The sequence below is a fragment of the Poecilia reticulata genome, chromosome 10 (genome assembly GCF_904066995.2).
Source record: "Poecilia reticulata chromosome 10, P_reticulata-male-v2, whole genome shotgun sequence".
Classification (NCBI taxonomy): domain Eukaryota; kingdom Metazoa; phylum Chordata; class Actinopteri; order Cyprinodontiformes; family Poeciliidae; genus Poecilia; species Poecilia reticulata.
In genome coordinates this window covers 6,712,592-6,727,664 of record NC_088839.1, presented here as the reverse complement: position 1 = coordinate 6,727,664, position 15,073 = coordinate 6,712,592, and the positions used below count along the sequence as shown (strand labels likewise).

Sequence of the window (15,073 nt, the reverse complement as noted above, 5' to 3'; positions counted from 1 at the left end):
GAGGAATAGTGTAAAAATGTGGGCAGCGGCTGCGGCCAAGTGAAACATTTCCCCATGTTGTAGATGAACATCTAGAGTTAGAGAGCACCCAAGAAGAGAAAGGAGACTCAAGTGGTGAGGGATTCATCTGGAAATAAATCCTTACACTAGCTGCGCTTCCACAAACCATAAAATTGCGCAAATTGAAATTACAAAAATAAATGTGCTGAATGGAAAAACCAATTTATAGAAAAAATTATTTCAATCAGACATTTTGCGATGGGATGAGGCAGCTTTTCAGTCACATATAAGTTGATGTATGTCGCAAAACTGCAATGGAAACACTTTTTTTGCATCACGCGAGTCATGTGACCAACAGCCAAATGTTACTACTGGCGGAAATGCCGAAGAAGATGAGAGGAAGTAGAAGGATGAAGGTTTGTTTTTGTTTTTTTCCCAAACAATGTTCACCTCGCTCCACCAGAGCTCTCACAGCGTCACACAGTTCATAAAAGTTGTGTGTCATTGTAATGTGTTGAATCCGTAGCTATTTTGTGAAATGACTGACTACAATTTCACCAAAACGGCACATACGTAGTCGCTCCCAAGTAGGTGGGGCTTGTCGTTACAACTCCTGAATAAGACGCCAACGTCTCCCCTGATTGGCGGATTGATGATGAGCTCTAGCACCATGGCTGGATTATGAATATATATGATGCAACTGTTTATATCCATCACTGCCACGATTTGTAATGTCTTGTCACATGCACTAGCTTATTCACATGATATTTTAAGTTGCACTTAATGGAAACACCTACTAGCAATATTGTGACTTTTTTCGGCATAAGATTTTCATACATTTGTTAAGGAAATGCAGCTACAGACAGGAGTCAGGTCAGCAGCTGGGAGGATCTTGACAAAAAGACCTAAAAGACCCTAAAACGTTTTGGATCCCCTCACCCTTCTCTCGCTTCTTCCTGGTTCTGTCCAGGTGGTCCTTCAGCATGATGCGGACCTGCCTCTCGTTTGCCAGGTCCCTGATGAAGGCGTGCTTCAGCAGAGCGTCTGTGGCGGGTCGGTGGATGTGGTTTTTGACCAGGCAGCTGTCGACGAACGACAAGAAACGCTTCGACCTGCGGAAAGCGAGGCAAAGAAATGATTCAGAGGAATCTGTCCAACGTGTTGCACTAACTGCTTGAAATTAACATTCTTTTTTATAATCATCTAAATTTAGCTCAGCTGCTGCAGCGTTTATTAGAGTAAATGTACCATGATTCTACAGTACATGGACCTTTTTCACATTTTATGTAAAAACAACTACACACTTCAATGTGCTTTGGAAAAAAATTATAGAAGAAACTCTAAAAATGTTTTATCTGTTTGTATTCTCTCAGTCGGTACTTTGTAGAAACTAGCTTCAGCTGCAAGTGTCATGAGGTACCAGCTCTTCACACATACACTGCCTATAAATTGTATTCATTCTTTTGAATGTTTTACACTTTTTATTGCTTTTACAAAACAATTGTGATCAGTACCATTTGGCTTTTTTTCTTTGCCATCTCTTTGTGGGAATCAAACATAAAAAAATGATTCTGCACAAAAAGACTGAAAACAGGAAAGGATTAACTGCCGAGATCCAAATAACTGAAGGCATCCAAAATGTAATTTGTGCCCCAATTTAAATTTACTTGATGTAGATGGCTCGATGCTGTTGTACGGATGGATTCTGTATACTGTTCTTTGTGTACGTGTATTGACTTGTCACGGTGTTGTTCCAGTCCTGATAAAAATGATTATATAATCCTAAATGAATTTGGACATGGATTGAATTTTTTTTGTCAGTTTTTGTTCAGGTAGCTGCTATGTGGACAATACACACAGATTGCTACTTTAGCAATGCTAGCAGTGCATTAGCGCTTTTTGCTAGCATTACTATGACTAGCATTTTGAATCATAAAAACTGTCAACTGTTATTTTCTATCATTTAAAAATAATGTCAATGTTTAAAAACGATTCTAATACTTTTTAGTGCTGCTTTAGTAATGCTAGTCTATTAGCAGCTTTTACTAGCTTAAAATAGCAAAAACTGTTGAACATGTCAACTGTTATTTTGTCAATGTTTAAAAATAACTGCAAACCTGAGATTGCTGTTTTGTAAGGCTTGCCATGCTACAAGCACTATTTGCTAGAATGAGATAGTAAAAAAAAACTGTTTAAAGTGTTACATCTAATTTTTAATCAATGTTTAAGAATAAATTAAAAAGATTATTGGTGTTTTAGTAAAGCCAGTTAACATATTAGCACATTTTACTAACATAAGACAGTAAAAACAGTTGAAAGTGTCAACTCTTCTATTGATTATTAATTTTAAATTTGTTTGATGTACCATGACTGCTGATAGTTGTACGGATGGACGGATGCTGTATGCTATTCTTCTAGGTTTAATTATGTTGACTTTTTTTTTGCTGTAACAATAAAAACCAAAAAAGCTTTTTGACAAAAAATTAAAACATTTGAGATAATGACAATTAAATAAGTAACATAAAATTGCATATGTTGCTTAATTTAGGCTAAAAAGTTTAAATCAAGTTGTGCTCAAATACTCGTCAATTTAAAGACCGAGAAGTTTCCAACAAAAAAAAAAAAACACATCAATGTAAAAAGCAGACAAATCAATAATGAATACATCAATACCCGTGTCTAGTAGCTGTTATACATTTCCTAGAGTTGTCTGGCAACTTACCTCCAATCAGCTTATCATTCCTCTCAGCACTCAGAAAAATATTGTGTAAATTGTAAAGTCGATGCGAGGCTTTAAGGCTAAATCTACCATCAGAGATTGCTGTGAGAGTCGAACGGGACTATTGTCTGAACAGGGCAGGGAAAGCAATGTGTGTGTTGTTGCTTCGTTTTTCCGCCTCAGGGAGGCCTCCAGGTAAAATCATAGCAAAGCTCTGCACTCCAAGACCTCCTGTAGCTATTAAAAGCTGCCGGGAGAAAAGGCTTTTCTGATCGTTTTAATAGTGAATGAAAAACAGCAGCTAGTGTCAGTCCAGAGTTCAATGAGAAGAGCTTTTCTATTATGCATGAAAGGGCAGGAAGTGCAAGACGAGTGATTGATGTAAAGAGGGTAAAAATCAAAACCCGATTTAGTTTCAAAGTTACAGCAGAAACACCACTGTAAATTTAATTCACACACAGGACAAATAACTTGCAGTGATCGTCACACGTCTACAAGCACTGAGCTTTTTGTGAAAAGAAACAGCTTGAATGTGTGTTGTCTGATACTCAGATGTACAAAACCCACAACAAAAGCCACCTGAGAGCCTCAAGCCTGCTGCCTGTTTCCCTGTGATGTGCGTACAGATGAGAGTTGTGTTCACAGGCTTACCACTTCTTCGATTTGAGTCTGGGCGCGGGGTTTCGAGGAATCAGAAACAGAGCTCTCATTGGATGCATGTCGCAGAGAGCTGCAGAGGGAAAGCAACAGAGTCGGACGTAGAACAAAGACAAAGGAGAAAAGTGTGTCAGAACTGATGAAAATGGATTTACAGAATCCTTGGAAGAGAGGCAGTGATTTCTGCACACTCTTTACAGTCACGTGAAAAAAACAACAAAGACATTAAAGCCTACTTCAGCCCAGAGATGACATTTCTAGACATTAAAGTCATTTTCAGGCCTTCAGGTTTAGATTACAAAACGTTGTCATGATTATTCTTTACTAGCAAAATTAAACATTTTTGTATTGTATTGTATCGTAACACAGAGTGTGTTACAATGCTGATATTTGAGAATTGACTGATATCGACCCGATATCAGCTTACTTATTTTGTAGCGTGGAATGTCAGAAAAGGTTTGATTTTTCCAATCATCAGCCCTTGTCCACGTGTGTTTTTTTTTGTAGGTTTTGTTGGCTCTACTGGCCTTTATTTGAAAGTAGTTTGACAGGAAGGAGGGTTATGAGAGAGTGTTGGTGTTGGTGTTCCCGCTAAATCCTGAATATACCCAATTTGGATTGTCTTGGAGTTTTTATCGGAACCTGTGGGGTTTTTCCTGTCTGGAAACGAGAATACAACCTGCTGAATGTGACAGGTAGCCAATCAAAAAGCGCGGTGATGTAAGAACAGAGGGGAATCCCAAACAGCTGACATATCGCACAACTGAGTCCGGTGGATATCGGAGATGATATGTGGAAATGTTTATTATTAAATCCAGTGGTGGGAAGTAACGACGTACAAGTACTTCGTTACTGTACTTAAGTACAATTTTCATGTATCTGTACTTTACTTAAGTAGATTTAATAATGGGTAATTTCTACTTTTACTCTACTACATTTTATAGTAAGTATCTGTACTTTCTACTTCACTACATTTCTACAAAACTGTCACGTTACTCGTTACATCCAAGTCGCATTGTGGTTTTTTTTCCGTTAAAATGTGAAGTTCAGGGACTTAAGGTGGCGCCGTAAAATCCAAGCAATAACGTGACTTAGTGTCTGTTGTCACCCATCGGCTCCCCCTTTACTCGCACGCGGAGCTCCAAGACATGCGCAGTGGTTTCCTCTGAGCGTCAGTAATATAATAGCACTGCATAAATCATAAGATATGGCGACATGTAAAATCAGCAGCGCTTCGCTTTCACAGACGGTGGGGACTTCGTCCAATTTTTAACGTCACTTGGAAGGAAAGCTTAAAGAAAGGTAAGCTCCGTGGACGTGATGCTAGCAAAGCTAGCTGTATTGACTGAAACACATGTTGCATCTGCCATAAAAAAAAGTTGTCACTCATGCGCTGAATTACTGTGTGGAGGTGTTGACTGAGGTGTTGCATATATGGGACAACACTGTGACCAAAGTGCAATATAGTAATATGACATTCATGGATGATCTGATTCTTCTGGACGGATCTTGACCAAGTCCTATAGTGCTGAAGCCTCACTGAGAGCCGTTCTTTGTTCTTGTAATGCTCTGTGTACACTGCAGTAGCTATTTTATTTCATTAAAATATCTTTATATTTAATTGGCGAATAAATAAAGCAAGAACGTAGGAACGCAGAGCATGCTCATTGCTCTTTGTTTTCGTCACTTGTCATGGTGGCAGACGTTGCAGCAGGAGGGAGGATGAGAACAGTCAAGGTGCTCCTCCTGCTTGGTTACTTCTTGGGCCTTGGACAGTGTTCATAGTTGAGCGTTGTTAATTACTATGTTTAATGGTGCAGACAATTATTATTTCTGACATTGGCAATATGGGCAACCGCCCAGGGTGTTATCTTTTTAGGGATGGCAGGAGACCTCTGTGTATTGTGGCACAAAGATGAAAGCAAAACAGAATGAAGAAGAGTTTGAATTGTCACTGGTTAAATTTATTTCAGCTCTAAGTATTTAATATCTGGGTGTTTTTATGGGAAAGTGAATCTTTCAGATCAATTTGAGAAGCAATTTTGACAGGTGCACAAAATTTTATTGTCATGTAGCACGGGGTGCTGGTTTTGATTTGGTCTTGGGTTCAGTGGTCCAGACTACAACTCTGCTACGAGGCTCCTTGGTTCCATGTCCTCCTCTGCCAGTTGGATTTCTTTCAAAATAAATGTGTGGCAAAAAAAGTGAAGTTCATGTTATGTTAGGACAGGAGACAAGATGTTTCCATCCCTGAAATTATGATGCATAGAATCACATATCTAAGTCTAAACTATGTTACAGAGTAAACTCAATAAAAACATGCTTTATCTGTGGCATTGTTCATTAAAATGGCACATTACTGATGTATTAAAATTAAATACGATTGGTTCACTTAATGATATTAGTGATTAGGCAATGCATTCAGCAAGTACTTTTACTTTTAATACTTAAGTATTTTTAAAAGCCAGTACTTTTTTACTTTTACTTAAGTAAAATGTTAATGTTTTACTTTTACTTAAGTACATTTTTGTCTGTGTATTTGTACTTTTACTTAAGTACATTTTTTGAGTACTTTCTTCACCACTGATTAAATCTAAAAGGTCATTATTATGTTTATTCAGTTAAAAATGTTAACTATGAAAAAACATATTCACCTCCAAATCATAGTGCAGCAAATAGAGCGGCTGCTCCCGTCGTCTTTTATCCACCGCCTTTTCTTTTTGTTACGTCTTTTATCTCTTAAAATGACTACACAAACTATCACTATTGCTTCTACATCGTCATCCGTGTTTGGTTATTCTAAATTCCCACTATGTTGGGGGTTTTACTAGATTATCCTCTGGAATCGGGATGTTCGTGACTGGAATCGGTTTGTGTTGCTCCTGCCTTGGAGACACGAACCGATCGAACCTGTTGGACTTTTATCAGCTCTGTGATTTGGAGAATCGGCCGACAATTCTTAAATCTTTCTGTCTAAACCAGACTTAAGACTCACAAGCTCTACTCATGTCCTCTCGACCGCAGCCCAAACGTTCTGACTCTGGTCGCTCTGGTAACGTTTATATAGCCCTTCAAAATAAGATACAGTTGTGCCACAAAAACGAACATTTTACTTTCGTGAAAATTTTAACTCACGATAATGACTAATGGGAGCCCTGAGCTTGTTTCTCTGCAACGAGACGGTCCCATCTGGGAGTGATGGGAGACAATAACACCAGAGGTGTTGCTTATATCTACAGCCTGTTTGGTCTCTACGTAGTGAAGCAGCTTGAAGCTTCATTGCCTCATTAGCAGCCGGTCGCCGCATGTTACGCAGAGCGGCTTGTAATGTGGGACTCACCTTCCGGTCCGGGATAAATCCATTCTCCTGTCTCTTCTCTGGGCCTTTTCCCCTTTGCAAAGGAACTTTCCAAAGACATCTGATCTGTTTTTTACTCATTTTGCTGCTTGTGGACTCAGTGTTGGCGCGCAAGTAACCGAGGGAATCCGGTTAAAGGATTTTCAAAATAAAAGATCCTCCAGACTCAAATAATACATAAAACGGAAATATTTCACTATTTCTTGCGCGGCCCGGTACCAATTGGTCCACGGACCGGGGTTTGGGGACTACTGCTCTACAATAATTTATTTTTGCAATACAGTAGTGTAACAAACATGGGAGTGAGATTTTTGTAGAAAAATTGACCTGTAAATATTGTATCTTAAAAAGTTGTCAGATGTTTGCTTGTAATTTTTAAGAAAACCTGATTTCCTCATTTTCGTTGTCTTTTTTAATCCACTACAAAAGATAAAGAAACCATTTTTTCTTCAGAAAATTTGTATTTTGCTAACTTAATGAATCCCACTAAATGTTTGTGGCATAACTTCATAACTTTTCATCTACTTTAAATGAAAGCAAAACAAAAGACGAAAACGGTGGTAATAGAAGACAACTTTGTACTTTGCCTATCAATTTCCATTTTAAGACAATGGAAATTTTCTTTAAAATGTCCATTTTTGATAAGATCCTCCTCCTTAAAAAACGTTTTAATCACGTCCATCTACATAAAATACATGCAAATTTCTAATAGCAAATGGCACCAGGCCTAAATTTCGTGCACTACTGCCCTACGATGATGGACTACAAATTGATTGGAAATGACTTTATAACCCTTTACTGATTTATGGGCAACAACAGTCCTTAAAAAGCACCTGAATTTACAGTACATCAACCTATTTATAATATAGCAATTTCCTGTTACCAACTCCCCTAGTTAAAATATTTGTTAGTTTTACAAACTGTTTCTTTACTTAAATAAGTATTGACACGATGTAATGTATCATGAGATTAATTTATCCAAACATAGGTGCTGACTAAGGGTGTATCGACTTTTTACCTCACCACAGATCTGCATGTCTTGTGTTTGTAACTTACGAGGAGCTCCTTCCGCCATCTCCAGTGCAGTGATGCCTAATGACCAAAGATCGCTCTAGAAACAAAAGAGAAAAGAAAAGGCCGAGTCTGTAGCAAACACACAAGCCAAGATGAAACCCTGCTTGGTGGCTGTTTGCATTGCAGCCTATGAGTCAGTTTGGGTGCAGACCAAGACAAAATAACCCAACAATTATAGACAATGTTTCAAATACAAAGATTTTTGAAACTGAAATCTCACTTCTGGAAATGAATCAGCGGATTCACAGAAACAAGAAATACAATTTAAATTCTCTGTAAACAGACAAAATGATACAAATATAAATCTGAAACCACAGATTTACATACATCAGGCGACAATGCCTAACTGGGTGTAGTAGTTGTTTTGCAAAGGTTGTGGGTTTGATTCTTGCTTTCTCTTGTCACATGTAAATGTGCCTTTAGGCTCAGTTTAATATCAGAAAAGTTTGTTGTATCTTTTTGCATCTAATAATAGATCAGTGGGAAACAAAACTTTACATAAATAATTAGATTAAAACTAACTTGGGGGTTGTGCGTCATGCCCAGGGGCACATCAACATGTGACAAGCTGGAATCAGACCCACAACTTTCTGATCTCAAAACAACAGCTCTGCACACCAAGTCACAGCTGCAGCTTAGCTGTTGCTGTCGGCTCCAAATCTTTTTTTTTTTTTTTCACTGTTTGTTGTTTGTAAGGAACTGATTCTCCACTGGATTTTTGCACTACAAAAACATGATCTAAATTTCTGTGCTGTGTTCCGTTTGCGTTGCAGAAAAAAAAAAGTTACTCTGTAGTCGTAGGTGGCGTCTGGATTCTCGTCACAGGCGATGACCTCTGGAGCCATCCAATAGGGAGTACCGATGAAAGTGTTCCTTCGACCAATCGTCTTGTCCAACTGAGCTGAGACTCCAAAGTCAACTAGAGTACAAATATATGAGAAATGATCATGAATGAAAACACTAAAAAGGACTCTAACACTCCCTCGTTACTACTCTGCATCTTGCTGCGTTCCGTCTTACCCAGTTTGACCTCGGCGTTCTCCGTGAGCAAAACATTTTGGCCCTTTATGTCTCGGTGGATCACATGATGGGAGTGAAGATGGGAAAGACCCTGGAAGACAAATACGTCCACAATGAGCGCGCCCGTCCATGGACGAGTCAGATGACTTGCAAGTATGAAAGTGGCAAACACTGGTCGTCAGAGAACGGCTTCGTCACATGCCTGGATTCATACAGACCCGGATTGTCAGATTTGTGGTGCAACTGTAAACATTCTTGCTGTAAGGAACACATATTACGCCTCTTTTAACAAATTAGTGTAATTTCTTGTGGTAAGAATATAATGTCTGTGGCTTTAGTCGGTCAAAACAACAAGATTACACAACGGAGCTCTTATAGACAGTCTTTAGAGCCATTTCCTGTCCAACTGTGATTTAAGAGAATCACTCCTGTCTTTTTATACACTTTTGGAGATTGTAACACACAGACAACTCAGTCTAAGAAAATGCCATAAAAATACAATAAAGGTTATAACTTTGGAAATAGGAACGAGATATTGATGAAACTTTTGAACGTTCTGCAAATGGACATAATAAAAAGAACACCTCTAAAAATTCTAGTGCAGTAAGTTTAAAAATGCAAAGTCATCACACTTGACTTTGCATGTCAAGTGTAATGGGTCTACTAAGTTTTTCACAAACTTTCTCTCTACATATAACAATTATTGACATTATGGAATTAGGGCTGTAGTTTTGTAGCGACCACATTCTAGAGGATACATGATAAAACAAAGCGTTAATGCAGAGTGTGCTCCATTTTTAACATGCCTGTGCTTATATCATGAAATATTGGGAAACTGATATGATCCCATCAAAAGAGAAAGGGTTAAATTATTTAGAGTTTGAGAAGAAAAAGAAAATCGGCCACAATAAATATTTATTTTTTCCTAATAGGTCTCTTCTAAATGCTAAAGTGTTCAAGTTGAGAACCTCTAATAGTTGCTTAGTTTCAGAGCACACACTTCTGTGTCCTCGTATTCTCGCTTCTTCAAAGGAGGTTAAATAAACAGAGGAAGTGAGTCCTATTTCAGACAATGACGCTATGTCAGACCGTAGTGCCTCTATGTGTGTGTGTGTGTGTGTGTGCGTGTGCGTGTGTGTGTGAGCGGATGTTGTGATGTTGAAACAATCAGGAGACAGCATGGCTGACTGCAGTTCAGAAAATACTGGCCACTGTCCAGATTTTTTTTGTGATCCCCTTCAAAATTCTGAACACTAAAAATTAATACAGTTTTTTTTCTCGTTCTTGACAGAAGCACAATATCATCAGCAAAGAGATTTATTTGAACTTGGCTCAGGCGAGCTGAAGGACACCTCGGTTTGTTACTACAGTCACAAACTCAAAGAGAGAACACAGGAAGCACTTTTTCTTAAAATCTCATCATCTCCTAAACAACTTTATACTTTAAACTGTCCAATAAAGTATGAAAAAAAACAATTTGGATATTTTTGCAAGACATTGCACTTTAAGGATTAGAGCAGCACCGATGAACTAGAGAGTCGCTGTGGAAAGAGGAACTGCATTAAAAGCATCTTCAGTTCCCTGGTATGTACAAAATTGGAACGAAACACCAAAATAGAAATGATTGATATGAGCCATAAACAACAGCTAAGGCAAAGCTTAAATCTAGTTGCAGACACAAAAAATCACATGACCTGTTGGGTATTTATTTCAGAATGGGTAAATGGTGTAACTGTGCCTCAGTCTGCTCAGGAATTCATTCATGGAAATGTGGATTATTTTGCACTTCCTTTGTCAATGTGTGAACACTTGTATCTTAAAGGGCTCAAAGCATTTAAATAAAACATTACCAAACGCTTGTCACAGTTTATAACACAGCTTTTTAACACATTGACAAAACACATTAGCACATTCATTGTAAATTAAAATGTGGAATCAACAGTGGATGTGGTGCTTTAATCTACAGCTCAATAACAATGCATTCAAAATGGAATACATATTCATAATTGTGGCAGAGCCATTTGTCAAAGTAACAATAAAACAGACTGACTCAAGCTACAGTGTATAGCCAGGTTAGCCACACACTTGCTATGCAACATTAGAGTCTGTACTCCCACTTTTTGGTGAAGCTAATCCTGATTAATGGAAAGGTGTGTGATCAAGTCATTTTTGGCAACTTTTTTATGTTACTTCCAGTTGGCTTTGCTTTCTATTCAAATTCATTTGGCTCATTGCAGTTTATGCAAAGCTTTTTTAAGCCCTTCCCACAACTTTTACTACTTCTTTGCAATACTTTATTTTGTTTTTTAGCCATTCTGTTAGAGAATTGCTGATGTACTAACGATAATTTTCCTAAACATCCTGTTAGATGACTAGTTTCATTCAACCTCCAGCTTCTTACACTGACACTAGAATATTCCGATACACAGAGAAGCAAAAATAAGCCCATCACCTCGGCACCATTGTGCTTGAGAGTTGGTATGAGGCGCCGGCACACACACACCGTCTATAAGGTGTCTCCAAAAAATGTGGCCGCCCTTTACAATCGAATGTCTCAACGATGTCCTCAACTACCGAAGGGACTGTATTTCAGAAGGATGGGGCTTAGTTTTCAAAGAAAACTTTACTGCAGCTTCTTGGATGTCCACCTTGGTGAAGATTGACAGCAGAGATAACTGCTGAAAGCTATGACGCCATTGTTTGGAAATGACATCTTGGCCTTTCCCAGACTGATAGGCAGCAACTGCTTCCTGAAGTTGTCTTTCCCTTTTGGCATTGTCTTAAGATGGACCTGAACACTACGAAATGGCCCAATCCAAAACTGTGCAGCCAGCTTGCGCTAACTTCATTCCAACGGATAGGCCTGTCACGATAACAAATTTTGCTGGATGATTAATTGTCTAAAAAATTATTGCGATAAACGATAATATTGTTTCAAGACCTTTTGACACTGATTTAATGGAAATGACTAATAATGCATGTGATTTCCTGCCATGGATAAATACGCTTTATTTTCAAAAGAACACATAACACTGGAACTGATAAACTAAATCAGTTTCAGTGTTAATGGATTCTCAGTCTCCATTAACAAAAAACGTACATGAATAAAAACTAAACAACATAAAGCCAAAGTGGAAATAAAATTAAATAAAATTCAACCAAAAGAGTGGAGATTATGAAGTCTGTATACTATATTGCCCTTCAGTAATCACTAGATTTAAATAGAGAAAATAGGCACATTCTAATGCAATAGTTCATACTACACGATTTTTGCCCCTATTTTCAATCTTATGACAATCTTAGATCGTTGACCGATCTAAGATTGTTCTTGGTGATTTTGTAACCGATCATCCTGTAGTGTGTGGTGTGTTACGGTAGATCGTCGTGGCCGCTCCGATCTAAATCAGGGGTTTTCCCCGACTGGGAGAGTCAACGCAGCCTGTTGAATGTGACAGGTAGCCAATCAGAAAGCGCGGATTCTCCTCCGCACTTTCTGAGGGGAAATTACGGAGGGGAATCCCAATAGCTGACACGGCGCGACCCGAAGTCCAGCGGACATTGGAGATGATATGTGGAAACAACATTAATATTTATTCAACATTTGGTGCAAAGAATACAGAAATGACAAGGGGAGGAGTTGGAGTCAAATTGCTACCGCAGTTGATATACTGTACCCGGCAAGTTTTCAGCTGTTCATCGTTAATGTGACATAAATAGGTTACAATGATTTTTATTCAGTCAGGACTTTACGCTGAGTCTAGCCACGTGCATCACAGGTATATTCTAGTAAAGCATTGATTAACGCCTGATTTTAAAATTATTTTGTGCCCATGTGGCTGGACACCACACGGCACGACGAACCCGATCGAACCGTTATACCTAGGATTTCTGTCGGCTAATGTGTGGTCTCTCAGGTTTTGAAAATGGGCCGACAATCGGCCGACAAACTCGTGTAGTGTGCGCTGGACATTACACTAAGGAAATAGGAAGGGAGGGTCAATGGAGAGCACCGGAGTTGAGCCTTTTTTCATTCTGTGTCATCAACAGAAAGAAAAAAGGCAGGAAGAGACGATAAAGCCAATAATTAAAATGAGGTCGATAGGTTTAATTTATCGTGCGATTAATTGATTTAATGTTTATCACGATAGGCCTACCTACGGAAGCAATAAGCGTGGAACTCCGTCTTGGACTTTTACTTTTTGGGAAGAAGTTAGAAGTTTGCTGGAATCTGACAATTTTCCACCTGACCTGCCCTGACCACCTGGTCGGATACAAAATATTCCCCTTTTTTTCCCTATCAGGGAACAGATTTGATCTAAGCACCAACAATAATCCTCTCCAGTGTGCAAGTTGTTGGTGTGGAAAGAAGAGTCAATGTTGGAGAGTCACTGAGGTGTTTTAAAATGAGGTCAGATGAAGGATGAAAGATAAACGGCGGAGGCTATTTTTAAGGAAACCATGTTCTTTAAGGAGGAATCCTTGTTTATTATTGCTGTTGCAACAGAGAATTAGACTGGCCAAGAGTCATATCACTCTTTCGCCATTTCACATTTTTACAGCTTCAGAAGTTCTGAACCCCATTTTTGGGGATTAAAAAGAAGAAGTTTCCCAAACCTTGGACAAACTTTGACAACATTAGGCTGAATTTATAAAAGGAGAGAACTGACCCTGACCCAACCTTGATAGCTAACAAGAAGGCTAAAAATCTTCCTGTGACATTGCTGTTATTATTTTAAGAGCTTTCAGCCTCTTTCTGTTTTGAAGCATATGAGATTTAAATAAACATATGAGAGTTTTGAAAATTGTGGTGTCAAATTAGCAGCTTACATTCTTGAAGAAATAAGCACAGAGGCTATTTATGCTAACCTCGCTAACTGTGTTATTGCTAGCATAAGATGCTAAAGATATTTTAAAATGTCAACTAAAAATCCTTATCATTTTTAAAAACATAAAATCATGTTTTAAAGCACCCCTTCCGACCCCAATAAGGGACAAGGGTATAAAGAAAACGGACGGATGGATGTTTTAAAGCAAATGCTTTAACACCAGAAAATCACAAAACAGTGTCTGTGATAATAGCTGCCCGCGAATAACTAAAATCCACAAATACTTAAGGCTTCCTCTAAAAATGCTTATATCGCCCTATTTTAATATTTCAAACTCCAAACATACCTAAATATGCATTAGTATGCAAAGTGGAAACCATGTTAGCACTACTACAGAAGCTAATAATTAAAGTCATTCTTGTCTCTGCTTCTGGCGGTACAGTCAATCAGCGCCAAGCAAAATAAATGATGCTCCTGGATTGGTTGCTTTGCAAATGCCAGCCAATAGTCTGTCAATCAGCACTGTGGCAATGTATTTCAGCCTGAAGTTTAAAGGTTAAACAGTTAACCAGGAATGGAGGCATGTCCATTGTATATCATTATACAACGGCTCATCATTACCTAAACATTACTAAGGAATTCGCCATATCATTAGGTCCTGGTAGCAAAAGGCCATAACTGTATGCTGCACTGGACATTTACAGCTAACAACACATTAGGACTCAGCAGGCTCTTTCTATACAAGGCAGTTATGATTACATAAATGTGTGTTTTGCTCTGTGTTTGTGTTCCTTACCCTTAGCACCTCTCTGCAGATGTAGGCAATCCAGTCCTCTTTCAAACAGTTTCCTTTAGTCTTTTTCACCAAGTCCGTCACAGAGCCAGCACCACAGTACTCCATCACTAACTGAAGACGCAAACAATTTAATGGTTAGTAGTGATACGTTTCTGCCACATTTATGAAAAGCTCTAAATATTACCGTCTTTAAACGAGCAGAATGATCAGAACATGAAATATTTTTCAACTATTTCAGTTTACAAACCCAAAGTTGGTGGTCCTGACCAGCAGGTCCTTTTTTAATGAAGGCACCATAATAAGTAGCAATGTTTCTGTGATGGGAATAACTCTTCAGCATATTAATCTCAAGCTTTATCTCCTCCTCTTCTTCCTACAGACAAAACACCCAACAAAAAAGACAATATTAAAGACAGCACAAGTTTTGTCACTGCGGCCAACAATGACAACACACCAAAATAATCCAAAGTATGAACAAACAACACAAAACTAAAGCAATGTTTTGGTTTTGTGAAGGAGATCATGATAAATGAGAAGAGACATGTGAATGGTAAGGGAGCTGGAGGAGTTGGACTTTTTTCCTAGTTCCTGCCTGCTTTTAAATCTGCACCAGAAAATCACAT

The 15,073-nt window shown here is 38.5% G+C and overlaps 1 protein-coding gene across 7 annotated transcripts in view; it reads right to left on the bottom strand.

The window, feature by feature from the left end:
- Nucleotides 1-15,073, bottom strand: part of LOC103471065 (mitogen-activated protein kinase kinase kinase kinase 4) — a 71,161-nt gene that overhangs the window by 36,490 nt on the left and 19,598 nt on the right. For all 7 annotated transcript variants that reach the window (XM_081611571.1, XM_081611573.1, XM_081611576.1 and 4 more), the window contains exons 4-10: nt 14,698-14,823; nt 14,451-14,561; nt 8,829-8,919; nt 8,597-8,727; nt 7,791-7,845; nt 3,371-3,449; nt 940-1,112 (exon numbers count right to left, since the gene is read on the bottom strand). In XM_081611571.1, coding sequence (XP_081467697.1) covers nt 940-1,112; nt 3,371-3,449; nt 7,791-7,845; nt 8,597-8,727; nt 8,829-8,919; nt 14,451-14,561; nt 14,698-14,823 — 766 coding nt within the window. The remainder of the gene's footprint in view (nt 1-939; nt 1,113-3,370; nt 3,450-7,790; nt 7,846-8,596; nt 8,728-8,828; nt 8,920-14,450; nt 14,562-14,697; nt 14,824-15,073) is intronic.